The sequence below is a fragment of the Xenia sp. Carnegie-2017 genome, unplaced genomic scaffold (assembly GCF_021976095.1).
Source record: "Xenia sp. Carnegie-2017 unplaced genomic scaffold, XeniaSp_v1 HiC_scaffold_6, whole genome shotgun sequence".
Lineage (NCBI taxonomy): Eukaryota > Metazoa > Cnidaria > Anthozoa > Malacalcyonacea > Xeniidae > Xenia > Xenia sp. Carnegie-2017.
In genome coordinates this window covers 8,434,364-8,454,680 of record NW_025813526.1, presented here as the reverse complement: position 1 = coordinate 8,454,680, position 20,317 = coordinate 8,434,364, and the positions used below count along the sequence as shown (strand labels likewise).

The 20,317-nt window shown below is 34.9% G+C and overlaps 1 protein-coding gene across 1 annotated transcript; it reads left to right on the top strand.

Moving 5' to 3' along the window:
- Positions 1-14,325: 14,325 nt before the first annotated feature.
- Positions 14,326-14,715, top strand: LOC124457066. The gene is made up of 2 exons (XM_047007357.1): positions 14,326-14,429; positions 14,496-14,715. The coding sequence occupies exons 1-2, from the start codon at positions 14,326-14,328 to the stop codon at positions 14,713-14,715; spliced, it is 324 nt and encodes a 107-aa protein (XP_046863313.1).
- Positions 14,716-20,317: the final 5,602 nt, after the last annotated feature.

The window sequence follows — 20,317 nt, the reverse complement described above, 5'->3', positions numbered from 1 at the left end:
TTCCAAACTTCTGACAAAAGCAGATTGTGATGACCCAGGCATCCTCTTTCTAAATGCATCCCACAAATTAAAGACATCTTGACTAAATATGTAATGAAAATTTTCAGGGCTACCAGGCCACCAGCCACTCTCAATTATACTGTCAACAGAAATTGGTGACCACTTCCATTGACAAGATGAGCAATGTACTGTGAACCAATTAAAATCAAATCGTTCTGTTGAAGACAAAATATAATCAAAAATGACCAGTACAGTGCTGAAAATATGCACTTCAAAGAAATCAAATCCTGGGGTTTCATAAGAAGCCAGCAACTTCATCAATGATTTGAAGTTTTTAGTTTCAATCTAAAGTCTATGAATTAGTGTATAATCCAACCTGCTGCCTATGTACTTTTCTAAATGTGACTAAGATAATGAGCCCCTAACAAATCCCATTTTAATAAGATGCATCATATGTACATCCATATATCAAAAATTGTTATTTGGACTCTGTAAAAAAATTGCATAAGGACATTTTCACCTTCACAAGTGATCATAATCACAAGAGAGCTGTTGGTAGTTTTGATCATGGGTTCATTTTACAACTGACATGGGTAAAGGATGGGACATGATCGATCTACAAAGAAAACAGCATTATCACAGAAAAACATTTCTCTCATATCGGGCACAACAAAAAAAACCAAATATTTATATATAATTCAATAGTATGTACATTATACTTACCAATACTGCAAACCTCTCCATCAGATGAAATGGATTGTGTTGGCTTGATATATTGAAAATAACCATCCAACCGCACTTCTCGATCATGGAGAGGATTATTCTCATTGACATCATAATCGCATTCTCAACAAATATACATCAACACACCACATTGTCTGCATCTCAGTACAGCTTCATTTTCATTGCATCTACAACACTTCATAGCAGATAAAGGAGGAGCAATTAATGACACAGTGATATTGAATATTATTTCCCTCATACTTTCCCAATTTTCTTCTCGATTTTCCATTCTTTTTTGCCAAGCAGATGGCCCAGTATCCACTTCTCCAATAACCAACTGACAGCTTTCAAGAATGGCTTCAAGATCTAAAATGAAAATGAAATGATTTTATGACGTAAAGCTGTTTCCTTTCCTATTTTTTTTTCTAAAATATGACACAATTATAAAAAGAGTACATTGAAGTGTTTAAAACACAGTCACATGTGTATAAAAATATAAAAAACTATGTATAGATGCAGTGGCCTGGACAGCACAAGCGTTTTGCTTCTGTTATGTAAAGTTGAGACGTAAGAAGTATTATCAAATCAATAACCTCTTTCAGTAACACTGTCATCACATAACATTTCCTGTGGAACATCACGTAAATCGGACGATGTTGTAGGCATTTCCTCATCTATGATAGTGATAACAACAAGTAAGATAAAAATGTAATATACCAGTTACACAAAAATCTAAAATGCTTCTATTTCTTTGATAAAAGTATTATTTCCCCAGCACACACCTCTTTGTGTATTTCTATTGCTCGGAGTGCTTTGCCTCGGCTTATGAATAATCCGTTCGCCATCTTCGTTTCTTTGAAGAACTATATCTCTACTGGCATTTTTCTTCTTAACAGTTTTACTTCTACTTTGAACACCTTTATTTGTATTAGCATTGACATTGCTTATTGCAGACAGCAGCTGCTCATCAATCGTTGATTTACTCAGCTTAATGCGTTTATGAGACATGTGTGATTGCATAAATAAGAGGTGAAACCCCGATGTGTTTAATATTTCATAAAAATACTGATACAGTGTACTGTAAAATATCTTCGCTCCAATAACAAAACAAAATGGCGCGCGCTAAGTTTTTTTGTTTTTTCATTTTGGCAACTGGCAAAGGAGTGACTCATGTCACCAGGCCTGTTTTTTGAATGGAGGTTTCAAATTGACTTATAGAGTCAATTTGAGGGTATTTTCACAATTAGCGTATAGAGTTAATTTAAGGAAGAGACTGGGTTGGTTTTGTATAAAGAAGTCGTGTCCCTTATGGGCCACCGTAAAAATTAGCATAAAATGTTGGATGAAAATTTGACTCGCGTCAAACGTCATCCAACATTGTCCAACATCATCCAACATCATCGAACATCACCCAACAATATTTTTAATAGTGGTCAAACGGTGCCAACATTATATCACAACAAAGTTGGGGGATGTTGGATGCAAATGTTGCGCTCGTTTGAACAGGGTTTTAGGCCTAGGTTTGCCCTATCTGTCCCACAACTTTCAATGATAAGCAACCTCGCCATGAACTTTGTCTTTGAACGTTGGGGTTATTTAGTTCTAACATTCCAATAAGAATGGCTTTCACCAGCAAACTTACAACAATATGGTCAGAAAATTCATGATCACCTTTGAAAATCATGGTGCACCTTTGCAAATTGTTGGGGATTTATAGATGGAACGGTAAAAGAAGTGTGTCGACCAGGTTAACACCAAAGGGTGGTGGACATACAATGGACACAAAAAAGTACATGCAATAAAATTCCAGTATGTCATTGCACCTAATGGATTGTGTGCTAATCTTTATGGACCTGTGGAAGGGAAACGACAGGATAGCACCATGCTTACAAGATCAGCATTATAGGAATCCCTTCAACAACAATCACGAGCACCTGATGGTTCTGTTCTTTGCATTTACGGTGATCCTGCTTACACCCTACGTCTGCAACTTCAAGCACTATTTAGAGTGGCACAAGTAATCAAACAGCAGAAGAGCTGGAACAAAGCTATGAGTGCTGTTCGTACCTTTGTCGAATGGGTGTTTGGTGATATTATAATCTATTTCAACTTTTTAAATTTTCATAAAAATCTGAATATTCAATTAAGTGCTGTGGGTAAGATGTACATCGTATGTGTTCTTCTACTAAATACAAGGTCTTGCTTTTATGGCTAAACCACTTTCAACTACTTTGAGTGTAAGCCAACATTAGTTCAAGAATATTTCAATTGAAGACATCTAATTCTTTTCTTTGAGATGATTATGTCATGTTTGTCTGAATTTACATTATATGAAAAAACCACATGAAAAAAACATTTGAATAATTTTTGATCAAGACATATTTTAAGACATATTTTATACATACAGGGTGGTAATAGGCTCCCAAAGGCCTTCAAGTTAGCCCCCACTGCCTCAAAAATACAATAGCTTGTTTACATTATTAATTTATCAACTCCTTAAATGGACATCATGAAATATTCATGTTTACAGCCTTATTTCTTAAAAATATGTGTTAATATCAACAGTTCACAAAGTTTCTCATAAATTTATCCAACAAAAACATAAATAGAAATCACAAGATTAAAAACTTACTTAAGCTCATTATGCTTTGCTAAAACATGTATCAAAGCAAGGTTAACTTGTTGTTGTTGCTGCAGCAAAGTTTGATTTTGTTCATATTGTTGCATAATCACCTGGTATAGTCTTTGAGATTCTGTCTTTTTCTCCCCCAGTTCTGTTTTTATGAGCTCCAATTCTTGTTGTCGCATATGCATTTCTCTCTCACTTTTCTCTCTCAGATAATTTATGGTATCATCAGACCTCCGAATTCTCTTTGGTGTTGTCTCATCTCTATCACTATTTTTCTTTTTGGAGGTTTCCCCTACCGTTTAAAGAGATTGCAACCGAAGCTCTCCTGCCTGCTGCATTTCATTGTCAGTTGCCTCTTTTTGTTTCTCGTTTTCCAATAGCCTGGTCATATCACTATAATTAAATAATTCTACATTTTCACGCAAGCCTTTTTCATATCAGTTTCTTCCTCTGGTGCAATCCCCGATGCTCGATCCAATTCATTTTTTTTTATATTTTTTCTCCAGCAGTCTAACAGATCTGTCATCAACTTTGAACGAAAGATCAGCAATTTGATTCACACTTTCTGCTATATTTTTCTAACAATTCTCTCGTTCAGGTAAACTTTTCTTGAAATTCCATGTCTCAAACATAATTATCTTACGAATAAACAAGTCATCATGCAAAGAACTCCAAATCATGGGTTTACTAAAAAAAATAGACATGTATTAAAACAATTAATGCTTATCCACGTGACGGAAGATCTGAATTAAAAAGTGAAGGCTGCACTTGTGTTGCTTTAGGCATAACAAATGCAAATATTTAACACTTCAATAAACCTCCTGTAATATTGGCTGTTGCTTGAAACTTTCGAGTCAAAAATACTGGCAATATCATCCAGATGACACTAGCCATCGTCCTAATATAACTCAAAGCACTTAGTTTTGTTCCACTCACGGCGTTAAAGCAATAGCACTGGTCAAAGTAAACATATTCTACTTTTTTGTTTCTCTTGAATACCCAGCGAAGCCATGTTTACTTCCTTCGCCTCCCGGTCGTCGCTGAAACGTGATGTTAATTCATTTCACGTCGGTCGCGTGAGGCAAGAACGTCTGTTTGGGGATTCCTCTGACTTGCCCATACGTAAGATCTCGAGTTGGTCATAAGAAACTGAACGAACGAGTTTCCCAATCTTGGTTATCAACTTATGTCAGGATTGCTGTTAGCAAGAGGTTTGCGAATTCAGCAGGACAGTATTCGTGAAATGATGTGAAGAGTTGATCCACAGGATGCATTGTTTCGTGCTTTGTATCTTAGAGCAGTGCACAGACGAAAATATCAGGTTACTAGCCCCTTATCACTTTGGCAAGTTGATGGCAATCACAAATTAATTTGGTGGGCTACTAAAAGATACCTATTTTGGGACGTTAATAAATCTTAATTTTGCATACAAATGTGCTAATAGTTTCATATTTTTAGATGCGATATTTGTGACTCATGCAGAAATAGATGGCTATTCACATTTGCTGGTATTTATTCGCTGTAGCACAAACAATCGAGCTGATACTGTTATAAATCCATTTCTAACTAGTGTATCTCATCTCAATATGGACTGCCATCCAGAGTAAGAACAAATAAAGAAGGTGAAAACGTTGGTATTGCTCAATTTATGTTAAAGCAACATTTGCAAGGACCCGGTTGCCTCAGTCCTACTACTGGATGAATTGGTCATAACCAACGGATTGAGCGCTTTTGACAACATCTTTTTGTTAGTTGTACAAGTCTTTTTTATCATTTTTTTTTATCATATGGAAAGTAATGGAATACTGGATCCATCAAATGAAGAAGATGTGTTTTCATTGCAATGTGTTTTTTGTCCAATTGTTATCAGAAATTTGGAAATTTTCGAGGAAGGTTACAATAGATCTCCCATAAGAACAGAAAGAAATCTATCACCTGAACAGCTATGGATCCAAGGATCTTGCTTAGACAATAATTCAAACGACCATATACAGCAGGTATTTTTATATTTTTATTTAATAAGTCATGACTTTACTTTTAGACTACACTTTACATCATAATCATCAGACTGGATCCAAAGCAAATTGTGTATGTAAGTCAAAATATAATTTAATGTTCCAATTTACTAAGGTAAACCAAGAATTTCCACCCACCTTTACACAAAACTACGCATGTCATGAAACAGATCAGCAACAAGGGATTGTTCCAGAAACCAACATTCAATTAATTCATTAATCCTTTAAGGCCATCTAATCATGATGGTGCTGACATATACATTGAGGTGCTACAATTTGTAAATACCAGACTGCACCAGGAAGACGAGTGACATTGTGAAATCACAAAACAAGAAAAGCTACTTGACCTATTGTTCGTTGGTGTCAATTCAGATAATACAAAACAAGATATGTATGGCAAGGAAGGCTATAAATATTTCATTATGTCGATTATTCAAACATTTTAGCAGAAAACATTTTTTAGTACAAAAATGGTGATGCACTGCCCGAACAAAATTTATTAAATTATTAACATATTCACTTTAAGTCTTTAACTATAAAAATGATATCCAAAACAAAGAATAAATATTTTTCAATTTTATGTATTATCCATATTAGCTGTAACAAGCTATGTTAATGCTGAAAGAGATGTATAAACAGTTCCAAGATCAAATATTGGTAAATCCTCTTGAACCAAATTGTAAAGCTCTATCCAGTTTAGCTTTCAGTTCATTGAAGTTTTCATAACATGGAAAAACTAACAAGTGAAAACAAGTTCTATTTCTGGCAGCAGATTACGATCTTTTGTTCAGTCAACTATGAGATTCAGGATTGTACCATTTGCAGGCAGTAAATCACACACAGTCGAAAAAGACAACAGATCTCTACGATTTGCCCCTAGGAATCAACAAGCTTTAAGTATTAATATAACAATACCTCAAACAGTCAAACACTTAAGTTTTATTTGGAGAAAGCAAAGGACCAATTTAAATGCAAAAAAATATTACTGACCTTGATATTGTTCAAACAGATAAAGTTACTGCTGCTCCAAGTCGTGGTGCAATTATTAAAAAGCAAACCACATTCACACAAAAAACACATACATAGACTGACTACATTCACTTACAACCTTCCTTGCATCTTTCCACCAAATCATTTACCACTAGTTGTCCCATCAATTAGATCAATATATTGTTTCAAAAACAACATCCGTTGATTACAATGAAGGCCTTCTTCTTCTTCCTCAATTTCAATAATTCTTTTTAAGTCATCTTTATTAATAAAAGAAGCAGTTGATTGTGGAAAAAGTTGTGGTTGAACAACATTTTTGTGTTTCTTCAGGAAATCAACCAGTCCAAACTCATTCATTGCATCAGCTAGATCTTGCAACTCTGTTTTTCTACAGGTAATGACAGCAAGCATCATGATTCGCTGGGCAGCAACGTGACGATTTGCACCAGAGTATGGTGTATCTAAAATTGAAGCTTCATCGCTGTACTGAGTTCAAACATCTTTCAGTGCAGTTCCAAGAGCTTCATCTTTTCCAAGGCTGTTCAACTATCTCATAAAACACATTAGCTCAAACAAAATACTGAAAGGCATTGTCATCCTCACAAGACTCAAATGCCTTATAAAGGTCTGATATAGGAACTTTCGTTTTGTCAAATTTCTCACGATTGGGTAAACTGTTTATAAAATCACGAAGGGAATCAATGACAGCATTGTGTTTCTCAATTGTAATTTCATCTTGTTCGTGACTTTGGTGATTTGCCTGGACAAGGGAGTGGCAATTTTCTGACCATCTAAACAAGTAAAAAGAATACAAAATTAACATTTACAAGAACAACGAAAGACAGTTATGGTAACATAGCTTAGGTTACAGGTATCCAAAATTTACAGTACATTACAGTACCTGCATATTTCTTTCTCAATGTTATTAAGAAATGCCTTTCGATGGAAAGTCCATGTAAAGCTCCGACAGTATCTTTTCGTTTTCTTTGTATGACTTGCAATGCAACGACGTCAAAACTAGGATGACCATGTTTCCATCTTTCTTTTACAGAATGCTATCGTTCAATATCTTTTAAAACCTTTTGAAACCTGTTTATATATATTTTGCGCGTATGTAAAAAAAAACTTTAAAGCAAAATATCCTTTGGCACATTTATACATACTGGTATAGTTTTTTCGACATCTGATGAATTGAGTAATCTTCAGAGTTATCTCCTGGTTTTATTCTAAACATCCGAATGATGTAGCACTAAGAATTCAAATAATTCACCAATTGGGCTCAAAAGAAAACGTCTATAGGCATGTATTATAGAGAAACAGCCAGTTTAGTACATTAAAGAACCTACCTAAGTTGTTTAAAATGCAGTAGCTTTTGAACGTACGTCAGTTTCCAGTTCTCTGTGGTTTCTTTATGTTCTGTATTTAAAAAGTACGTTTTTAAATCCTACAGACTGAATTGTTAAGAATGAAACTATTTCCCAAGAATAACATTATATACCTGGGTTGACTCTTGACATAATTCCCTTCTCTCTGGCCTCCAAATGACAACAATTTTAGTCCACTACTTTTCGTGCAATTTTAGTCCACAATCGTACGTCACCAACAAACAAAATTTTAACTTTGATTAAGAAGCCTTTACTAAATAACGACATATATTTATTGAATGCAAATTGAGTTCAAAGTTGGGTTATGCAAAAAGAAATCTTTAATAATTTTCGGCCACAGAAAACATAAGAAATTTCTAACCTACCAGAACTACTTACCAGGTAGTTCGCTAAATAAATCCTTCATTTCTTGTTGCGTTTTAATTTTAAGTTCTAGATATTTTTTAAGCTTTGACGTTAATGATTTATTTATGATGTACGATCGCTTGATGGTTTGGTATGCCTAAATTTCTTAGGGAAACTGCCACTCCTCATCCATCTCCACAAATCAAGGTTGGAGGAGAGCCCATTCCTCTGCTATCCCGCCTCTCAAGCCATCCATGTAATTACCAGGTACAAAGCTTTATTCATCACCTGGCATGAAGCCTTGCGTCCATAACAAATGAAATATCGTCACCGAAATTGGAACTTTTGACAAAATGTCATGCCTCTTGTTTGCCTAGAGCGATACCAATTTATTCAAAGTTTAGTTGGTGAATGAACTTGTCCCACATCATACATGCCAACATTAAAATACCTTTAAATGTGATAATACACATCCAATATCATACATAATTTTTAAATCAACACCAGGACTTTGGTCAGCTTCTTTTAAAATGCTTTGGATTAGGAACAGCGAATACGAAATTCTGAATATGAATAATAAGACACTAAGTATTATTAAAGGGTAATAATGGATCTCGTTAGCACAGATTCGTTTTGTCCTTTGTCTCTTTATTTCAAAAATGACACAGGAAAAGAAATTATAACCCGACGATTTGTTCTCCATACTACCTCATCAAAGATCAAGGATATTGGTAATTACGTGCAAACCCAGGCTAAGGCACTAACCTTTCCCCATATATAGTGTTGAAAATCGTCCAGGGTGTGAATGCCGACTGCAAAAACTACCAAACACTCCTTTTTCATGAAAAAGTTGGTTTTTTTCCTTTGGAGTGAAGTGATTCCGTAACTTCTTCTGCTTTAAATATCTGACGACTCTAAAAGAAGTTGGAGCACATTATAGATTAGCGCATATATAACAATTGTTTTATTACTGTAAAAATAAACATGACATTTTACACAATCAAGACATAGACCATGCATAAACATGATAAATTAGAGGAAAAAAAATTGGCTGTTTTTAATTTTGATTTTAAATCCACGTAGCTATTTACGTATGTATCAGGGCCCATGGACCTGCATGAAGCATAGACCCACTTTTCTCAGGAGCGAAGCCTGCCCAATCTTTTACTCTTACAGTGCAAATTTGTCAGCAAAATTGTTAATAATTTCTTTAGGAAATCAAATCCATTTATTGTTTTTCTAGTAATTGAATACAAAAATATTTGCGATGTAAAAGTAAAAAAGTGCTGGCTTTGCCATTGCTTTTTCATGGACTACGTATAAAGTTTGTTTTCAAACTATTCACTTCCCCCCCCCTCTCCTTCCCAGAATACTTTTGAATAGGCTTTAAAGTCCTTCATGATGCAATAATTACCTCTCCTACTTTGTTGTTAGACTTGTTATAATGATCAACAAAATCATCTGCTTAATCTTGATCAGCAAACTTAGGGCAGCCATGGTTTGGATGGCAAAACTATTCCCTGCCAACTTTTTACGAGTTAGACCAAAGCAAGCATCCATGGAATGAATAGCGACACCAGTCTAAAGCAAACAAAGCTCTTTAATAAAATAAAATGAATTTTATGTTAAACATGTAACACTTCATATTTCACAACAACTTTAAATGTTTTGATGATATATAAGACAAAAAATATATAATTTAAAATAGTTCACAAAGCAAATAGTAGAAAAAAAGAAATCAAATACTGACTTGTGAGCAAAGAGGGCAATTTCTATAATCAATCAGGTCTTTCTGTATGAACTCTAATGATCTGACTTGGTGTTAGAAATATCTGACAAAAAATATTATATAATCAAATTCTTAAATGATATAATATATACAGTCAAACCTCCTGTATCAAATGACCCTTTACTAAGCAGATACTGTGTAAAATCCAAAACTTAATCTCATATTGATAATAATAATGAAAGTATAATGATGAAACCTTAATTAAGCTGACACTTTCATTAAGCTGACACTAGTCTGTTGTCCAATGGTGAGTACTTAAAACAGGTTAGACTGTACTACTCTACACATATAATCTAACTATTACGTCTACAATAACTGTAAATAGACTTTTCTTCTATAACATATAACAAAGCTGTATTCATCGAATGATCCATTGTTTAACTCAATATATATATTTTTGACCTTAACAAGAATAAAATGAACACCTAGTAAACGTGTGCATTTGTTTCAAAAATAAAATAAGGTTGAATACACAATGTCATAACAGCAAAGGAATCTTCATGTGCAGTTTGAATGTGCTCTTACCTTATTTGAGGCAAATACACATTATTTATCTTGTTTGTAAATAACAGTGATTCAATAAAATTTTTTGCAAAATACAACCCATCTATTTCCAATATTTGATGGGTAGACTATCACATGGGTACATAATTCAGGTTTATGAGAAATACATACCAGTCTAGGTAGCATTTCAAGATATTCAACTTTAACAGTGCTGCAAAATTTGTGGAAGAGTACATGGCTCTCAAGCAAGAATTTTTCAGCAAAATCCATAAAGTCAAAGTGAAATGCAATTTTGGGTTTAGAAGATGAGCCTAGCCACAGCTGGAGTTTAGTTTGTTTTTCAGCATCCTTAATACACTGACAGAATTCAACAATTTTTAAATGCTGCCAACCTAAATTTTGTATGAGATTAAAAATTGGATTATTTGATATGCAAATAATTAACATAGAACTTATTGGCCTAAATGAAGCTAATACTTAACAGTATGACTAACATATACACATTTACATGTAGTCAAAGTCAAAATACTGTTATTCTTGCCATACTGTACCTTTTCCATCCACATAGATTGTAGTATGTGATTCTGTTGAAGAGCAGTTAGCATGCTGACTGTCACGTAATATACCACCATAAAGTAATGGAACAAAAATTTCACAATCAGTCTAAAGAGTAGTATTTAAGCATCAGAACATGTATACATTCCATAAGGCACCATGCACAGCATATAGCAGCATATCGTTCTTGAAAATGATTGATAGTTTTAACAAAATACTACAGATTAAGTTACTTTAGAGTTAAGACATGGTTGTAAAAAATTGCCATGCATTTGATGAATACTAGAGCTTAACAAGCCAAATTTCATCTGAAGAATTGACTTTTGGAAATAATCACCTAGATTTGCCTTCTAATAGACGACTTAATTTGTTTATGTTTTGCTGGCAGGCAAATTTTATAGGGATTCCTCTGTGCCGCCAGAAAGAATTAAAATTACCTTCCATACTTCAACCAAATGGAAAACATTCCTCGTTCGATGAAGGGATTCCGCACACTCAAAACAGTGGAACTGTCTGTGACCGCAATCACGACATCTAATTTCTGCTTTTTTTGCTGGTATACCATCTTCTACGCATTTTACGCAGAGTTGTCCTGGTAACATGGCACAATTTTCGATGTGCGACTTTACTAAATTATCTTGCAAACACTTCCAGGATTCGTTTTCATTTACTCTCCTCCTTTCATATGGAGAACCAGTTCCACGCAAATTATTCGTACCTTCGTTAGGTTTTTCTTGAAAGCCTTCAAATGTATCGATCGTACGAAATAGAAGAACAACAATAGGAGAGAGAGAAATATTTTTCCTATTAAGTTTCCCAGCCGCAGAGTATGTCTTCACAGTCAAAGAGTATGGTTTTACCCTGCGATTGCCGCTCCTACTAAGCGCCATCTTTTCTTTCTGTCTCACACTAACAGTGTCCGGAGATTTTGAGGTCAGGAGAGACAAACATAGCCTTAAGATTGCACAGAAAGCAATCTAAATTGGCTATCTTCCGCATTCTAAAGTTTAGAACTCTGAGTAATACCCATTTAGAATGAGCGAAACGGGTGCTTCTTCGTGATTTCTTGCCGGTCCCATGTAAACTTGCAACAAATGCTGATTATTCAAATTGTGCCAAAATTATATAACATCTTGAAAGGACACAAAAACATGAAAGCCGTGGACAGGCTCGGAGATAAAGCTGCTTGGCCAAGCAGTTTTGAAGTTTTGGGGGAACAAAAGTGAAAAACTTGCACCAAATTTAAAATTTCTATCTTATTGCTCTGTTCACACTAGCTACGTACCTCCTCGTTGTCACATAGTTATTAACGCAATGCTTTTAATGGAACCTCTAAATCATTCAGTACAGAAACTTATTCTACCCCTCAAAGAATAACTGTTATTTGTAACCGATTTATAAAGACTTTAACTGAATCATAAAACTGTCAAAAGAACACTTTATTACACTCGAAGTTTAGCAAGTTATAACAGTCAACTTTGTATAAGGATAAATAAAAGTGCTGCAGCAATGTACGCAATTTTTACAGTATTTACCACGTGACATGTAAAAATACTAAATCTGCCTCCTCTTGGCGAAGTGGATGATTAAAATTCATGCCACGTATGCATTAGAAGTAAATCACATTTAGCAGAGTAATTGTTGGTGGTCATTGTTCGTTGGTTCTAAATATTTAACATTTGGTCACTCCTCTAGTATAAAAATGGTGTATCACAAAATATCATTTTCATTTAAAAGATTATTAGCTAAAAGGTAAATCGTCTTTTTAGAGCTTGGTTTTAATGAAGTATAAAAATGCAGTATGACACTTTGCGAGTAAAAGGACTAGTGCTGTGATTTTTATGCTGATATAATTTTAGACACAAATGTCATGATATCATGTACAAAAGGCGATATGTTTGCTTTCTATTGGCTTTTGTGTGGATTACAACAACTTTTTGGCATTATTTGAGTAAGTTATTCGTACGTATTAAAAGTAATTTGTACTTCTGTTAGCTTGCAGTCAATTCATTATCAATGCCGATGACAAGCCAGTTGGCTACAAATTGGTGGCTTCAATTGATATTTTTAAATGACTGATGCTGAATAACATATTTTCTAGCTATTTAATCCGAAGCATAGAGCATGTGCCTAGTTTTTTGCTCTCAATAATGTTAGAATTGTAATGTTTAAAGGAGATTGGCAACGAAAATTTTTTTTTCATACGTTTATCATAGATAGCTATGGAATACTTAATTTCTTGTTTTCGTGTCTCTTTTGAATTTTGCTGTTGAGAAAATTTGACATAAAGTTGAATCCTTATCCGCCATTTTGGAAAAAAGCCTTATGCTAAATTTATGCTGGAATACATTACTGACGTCTTGGCTGGTATCCACTGAATGACACAATATAAAATAATAGTATTATAATAATATAAAGGACATTTGTTCACTGGAATTTTAAAACAAAAACAACAGTCGGCGGTTGTTAAGATTAACAAAAATTGTTTAGTTTATCACGCTTATATACTTTTCCAATATTTTGTCGTTATAAGACGTAGAAACGTTTATTTTAGCAGATCTTACAACTAGTTTTTGCCGACATACCAAGTGTAAGCCCAGACAACAACAAGCGCGTTCTATACACTGCACATTTCGTGCAATAGAAATATTTCATTTTCCCATATTACAAACCTGTGACCAACAAAAGAGTTATACGTTTAATTTATTATTTGTATACATAAGAGTCTTTAAAAGATTATGTAGTTTTATATTGGTGATAAGCTCTAAGCCGCTATGTTTTGTTCTTGACTCTAGAGTTTCGTTTATCCGTAATGTTTTACGTGGGTGTTTGCGTGCACAATGTACAAGTACACTTTTCGATTAACTTTATAACTTATGAATGAATACAAGTTTTGGATGGATCACTCATGCATTTTGCTTTTGCGCAGTTTGTGACAAACCTTTGACAGTGATATGGCATCGCATTTGCAGATCATAACAAAGAACATCAAAGAGCGTCTGTCTAAGACTTTAAAGGACACATGCAAGCTAGAAGACAACTTTATTTTATTGTAATGCCTATAGCGTGAAAATAAGACGTACCAAGATTCAAAGTCGTCCGCGAAATATTTAAAAAGATATTTAGGGTTATAATCGGTAAAAACAAGATATTCGATGACCATTGCTAAAACGCCGTGAGATTGTTTAAGTCTGGGAACTGGGAAAGAGTGACGTATTAGTTGACATAAACAAGCATCGTTCTTATATCGTTCTACGACTTGCACGCAATTCTTGCACGGCTTTCGGTAGTTTGCTATTACTGTTTTTTATTTAACAAAAATTAATGGATTCTTCTGAAGAAGAAGCCGATTATGATATTGTCGTCAATAACAATGACGTACAACCTTACATGTTTGAGCCTTTGGCCAACGCGCAAGGTGGTCATAGTAATGACAATTCTTCGTCATTTGAAAGCGAAGATGAATACATTCACAGAATTGGAAATGTTGAATGGTTAGTTGCATTTTATTGTTGCTTCATTGTTTTTCCCAAAGTAGAAAGAATGTTTTTATCTTTTAGGTGCGAGTGTGGCTTTTGTGTGGTCATGAGTACAGGACGGGAAAGTATATGTTGCCAAGAGGTAAACAACACTGATCCTCTGATACATGGCGATCATATTTGCATCACACAAGAGGAAGAGTTTGCCACAGTATGTACAAACGAAGCTGTCTTAAAAACAGCTATGGTCGTGTACACACATGACATTGGACCTATGCCTGAGAGTGAAGAAAACGAGTAAATATTACCTTAGAAGTGTAATTACGTGTATGTCGACAAGTGTATATTGCCGATAAGTATCTTAGACAAAATTTTGTATCGTTCAGAGCATTACGCTACACGGCGTACCGACAGTGGACGGCTTGGTTGCATGGCAGGTTGGGAAAAAAGTACCAACTACCCATACCTTCTTGTGCTGTGGACAAAATCCGGAAAGCATTTCCTTCGCCTTCTGGAGAATACAAAGGATTTGAATATGCTCAACACTACTGAATGGTAGGGCTTATGGCGTATGACAAAGTCTGTTCATTTGTACTTATGTTTATTTCATGTGGGACGTTATTTCTTTTTATTTATTAAAGCGAGATTTATGTTGCTTAATGGCTTCAGCTTTGCTGATTTTTGATTTGTGGTGAGCCAATAGGACAGGTATTTCTTTCACTCCAGCTACATCAAGAGCTTTGGACAGTGATGGATTAATGCGTCTGCAGTACAAAACTTCTTTCATCAAGTCTTTAACATATCCTGAAAAGCAAATCATGATTTATGTTGGCTTTGCATTGCACTTTGAGAAAAAGTAAGTTTATTTTTCTGTTCTAACCATAAGTGCTGTCAACTTTCACTGGTTCGATGACCCCTTGTCCTTCTTTTGACTTTGAATAAGCCACTCTGCAAATCAATGCCTCTTCTGTTTGCCCACCTTTCTTCGTTTTCTGAGGTTTATTTCCATTCTCATTGAAATGAAGAGCAGCAATAAACAATGTACAAATGAATGTTAAGTTTATGTTTACAACTATTGCAACTTATTGCTTTTGCAATGACGACTTTTTTAAATAATCATACACTAGTCATAATTATATTACCTTGCTTCCATTGATCTGTAGAAAAATGGATATGTTTTGGTGCAAAAAGAATCACCACTCTGTGGAAATCTTCGATGGATGAAGTCTGCTTCTGATAACTGAGTTTTCCAATATCTCTCATGAGATACTTGGACTCAACAATCGAAGACAGCTCAACATAAGCTTTTGAACCTAAGATCAGAAGTTAGTTAACAAAAAGAAAAAGAATGTTAATGTTACTTTGAAATTTAATTGCTTACAATACCTTTTTTTATACACATTCTAGGCTCTAACATATCATGTTCAAATTTTGGGAATACATCACTATGTCCCTCTTGGATGTCACATATATGATTGAGAACTGATAACCACTTTGCCTTGACAAGTTCTTCATCACCATTGCTGGAAGCAGCACACCAGTATACATGGTTGGAAATTGAATGGGCCCAATCCGACAATAATTTGCAACCACTTTTTTTGATGCTGCCAAAATTTTCTTTTTGATTCCTGTTGGAATTTGATTATTGATGAAATGTGTAAAAGGTTGGTTTGTTATGACAATCTATACCTTTTGCTACATGCCATACATCAAAGTAGTGCTCGATTTTTGGTCTTTGTTTTGACATGTAGGATTTGATTTGAGCATGTCTGTCTGTGCTCATTGACTTCACCTTCATCCCACTTTCATCAAACTTTGCCAGATATCTCTTTAATCCCTCAACTTCCATTGCTCCAGAGTTCGTCACTTCATTGGACTATGTAACATAATTATGTGAGTACTCTAACCATGTTTTATGTACAGTTGTTACCTGAACAAGTTGTTTGTCTAAAATGTTGTTAGATTCCAAATCCATGCAGCTATATGACACATACTTGGCACAATATCCAGGCGAATCACATTTTCCATCTCCTCCAAGGTTAATGTTCCTTTCTCTGATTGATTCTAGAAGATGCTTTTGGTTCATATGCCAAACATTTGAAACACTGGGGATATCAAATACGCTGTTTGAATATTGCTATATGTGCGCTCAGACAGAAATTGTATGCCTGAGTGACGAAGGAATTTAAGAATTTTGCTGGGGCTACTACCACTAAACAAGATGCTGGCAGCAAAGACCAAGATGCCCAAAGGCATTCGCCCATGCAGAGGTTGGCTATTCCAGTCTCGAACATAACCACAATGACATTTTGCTAGTACGTTAATCATATTACCAGTCGTTTTGGTCACAATGGAACAGCTTTCAACACAACATGGCCATTGACTCACTGTCTCAGGCAACTATCAAACACTATGTATTTTCTCTCATTTTGAACGTCTTCCCTATAATATAAAAATTACCATCAGAATCAGAGAGAGATAAACGTAACGTTCTGAGAAACATAACAGAGAAAAGCAATGGAAAGAATAGTCAGGTGACTGGATAGTTGGTACTAACTTTGCATTGTCATTGTCGGATTCTTCATTTTCGCTTAACTCATTTGAACATTGAGAGTCTGATCCATTGTTGCTATTGCTCATCGTCGACGTGCTTTCTGTATCAGACCATACAGTGCTATCCTCAAAATGTTCAATTTCACATGACGTCGTCTGTGTGCTGTGATTTTTTGTTGAAATGAACTCAACCTCCGTACCTTAGCATAAAATTATCGTATTGCTGGATTTTTCACAAAAATCAAAACGGCCGGAATGGAAAGTCTATACCTCTACTTTTCATATTTGGCACTTTTGTTTGAGTGGTTCTGGACATTACGTGTTTTTGCGGACAGATTGTTATGGCTGCTTGGCATTTCACATTGCGCTTCTAAGGTACGTTAAGGAATTTTTTATGAGTTAAAATAACAAAGAAAAGATCAAACGACATTAGTCTGAATTAGTTACCACTGTATATGTTTGTGTTTCGCTGTCTACATATATTTTGACATCATTCATCTTAGACAAACTTCCTTTGAGTTAAAACGCACAAACATTTCGAGCCGATGTCGACACATCGTGGTCGTCGTCTACAAGAAAGTCGTCATGTTCTGCAAGAACGTCGTCAATAATCTAAAATTATAAAATTGTCTTCAATTTGGTAATGCTATATAGCTTAGTTTTTGATAAATGTAAACAAATATTGCTAAATATAACTATAATATTCACCTCTTTCCTTCGTCTCTTCTCAAATGCAGTTCTAACATTTGTTGGCTGCTTCCTTTTAGATGCTACACTTGTGGGTTCCACAGAGTATTCAAAAATCGTGGGTACAGCATCCTTCTTAAGGCGAAGCCGTCCTGCTGTCCATCCTACTGATTGCATCGCTTCAAAATTTTGCCCGAAGCACGAACTCTCGAAATGTTGCGAGCACAATTTTGAGCTCTTTGTTGGCTTCCAATTTTTGCGTCGGATTTTTTCAATCCAAATATCTCGCATGCGCTTGTTCTCGGGAAACGAAAATAAGAAACCTATTGCTGCGTTTCGTGGTTCTTAGAAGAACCGTTTTTACAATTAAATGAGGCACAATAAACCATATTTTCAATGCTAAATTTTCATGTTGTTAAGAAGTTACCAATATATTTTGAACGAAGCGCGCAATTGACCGCGTTTAGCGAATGTCAACTATTACGTCACAACGACATCAGTAGCTGTCGCTAGCTCGTCGGGCATTTTCAATACGTTATCAATAAAGCATCAACTTTAAACCTCCATATCTTCAAAAATATTTATCCTTTGAGTTTCAAACTTTGGTGAACTATTAGTTGGAGCTATACCTTCATGTAAAGTACAAAAATAACAATCCGAATTTTATGTTGCATGTGTCCTTTAAATTTACGGTCTTTCGTGATAACAAGATGCCGACACACGTCTATCTTTAACACACTTTATGAGAGCATATTGTCCCTAATTCTTGGTGTGTTGTCAAGCAATTTACTCCTTGAGTTTCTGTTTGGCCAAGCAAAGCCTCATACTCATCGTATTCAAGCGCTTTTTCGTGGCAACAAAAACACTCGATGGCCTTTTTTGACGAAGTACAATGTCCAAACTTACACCAACTAAGAGTTTGAAGGCGCCAAGCATTTGCTTTCTCAAAATCAGCATGTATTTCATCCTCCGACGAGGAAAAGTCGCTCTGCTCACTCTCCTGTTCGGAACCGCTTTCTTCAGTAGTTTCGGCCTTCATTTCAGGTTCATATTGATAGGGCAAAACCTCACCAGGGTGATTTTCGTGTATGTCATCCATTACAGCAAAAAACTCCGTAAAATACGCTTTAAATGTGTTGTAACGCAGTCAATCACAAAGTATATTGAATTGTTGTTTTGACTGCTCACCAGCCAATGACGTCACTACCACTCGAGATAATTTTATCAAAATTTTATCCAAGATGGCGCAATTTATAAAACTTTTGCTGCAAATATCTCAGCAACAAAATATTTTTGAGAAAAATTTTTGCTATTTTAGTTGTTAGATATCCCAAAGGTTCAAAAATATGCCATAAAAAGTTTCGTTGCCTTTAGTAAACATTTACATCAATATATAGAACCAAATACAACTTAGCGGGAGACGTGCCGAGAGGAATTCGAATTCGTATAATAAAAATTAATGCCCAACATAAAACTTTAAATATAGCCATTGAGATAAACCAGAAGCTGTAAAAAGATTATGAAATTGAGTTTATTGTGACGTTCCGTCTTTACTCAAGACATCTTAAGACAAGAAATAATTGATAAGATGTTAATATTTTGTATTTATGTTTAGATATGGTGTTAAATGTTTGTAGATGTAGATTGTCTAGGTTAGTATAGTCCTGAGAAGGACTGTTTTTGTTGTTGTTTACTGACGTTTCGACAACCTTAGCGATAGTCATCTTCAGAGTCAAAAAGAAAAGAAAAAAATTACTCCCTTGTCACTGAATCGATGTGGGAACCTTTGCACAAAGGTTCGATGTACAAATGTTAGATGTCGGAGCCTTTGATGTTCGTGTCGCCTTTTTTGAGTTCTCAATAACAACTGGAAGGCTAACTCGGACGCCATCTTTGAAGCCTGCATGATCGCTTCCATTGAGGGTACGGAGGCGAAATACATCACTTCGAAATAGCCGGATTTTTTGCAAAAAAGAGTGGTCTTCGAGCCAGCTTAATGTCTACAAACCTTAAACAATGTTTGGACTTTAATATAAAGCAAGTTTGAACGACATTTGTACATGTTTAAGCTTCTTTTTAGAAGGAAGAACAGCGAACTTTTTTTGGCACGTGGAAACATGTTTTTTAACTTGAATACAAAACTGACACCCCTCGTTTTTTTTTCATTAAAAGGATGTAAAATACACTTGTCTATCCTTATAATATTGTTTGAATCTTTGAAAATAAAGCTGTTAGGGTTTGTGATGTAACCATCTACCTTCTTTAGTATATATTGACTTACACCAACAAATAGAGATATTACAGATAACTGTTATTATCACATTTAATGTTCAAGTATCTCTTAAAACAATCATTTACTAAGTTACACTTGACTTTAATTATTTACTAATTACAGAAAGAATATGAGAGCATATCTTAACACCCCCACTTGCTCTTATGTTCTTAGCATCCTACATTTTTTTTTATTATTATTATTATTCCTAAACTGATACTTACCTTTGGCCTTACTTGTGCGCACTTTAGAATTTCTACCGTACGTTTCCTAATAATGTCTGCCTAAATTTTTCCCATTTGTTTTTGCTTGTTAGTTTTGTAAAAATATCTGCTATCATGGCCTACTCAAATTACACGGCCTGATATCTTGCCATAGCAAGGCCAAAAAT

Bases quoted from the DNA above. Each gene is read 5' to 3' on its own strand.
- LOC124457066 (XM_047007357.1), top strand. From the start codon at position 14,326: ATGTTTGAGCCTTTGGCCAACGCGCAAGGTGGTCATAGTAATGACAAT. The intron at 14,430-14,495 runs GTTAGTTGCATT...TTTATCTTTTAG, and splicing joins AGAATTGGAAATGTTGAATG to GTGCGAGTGTGGCTTTTGTG.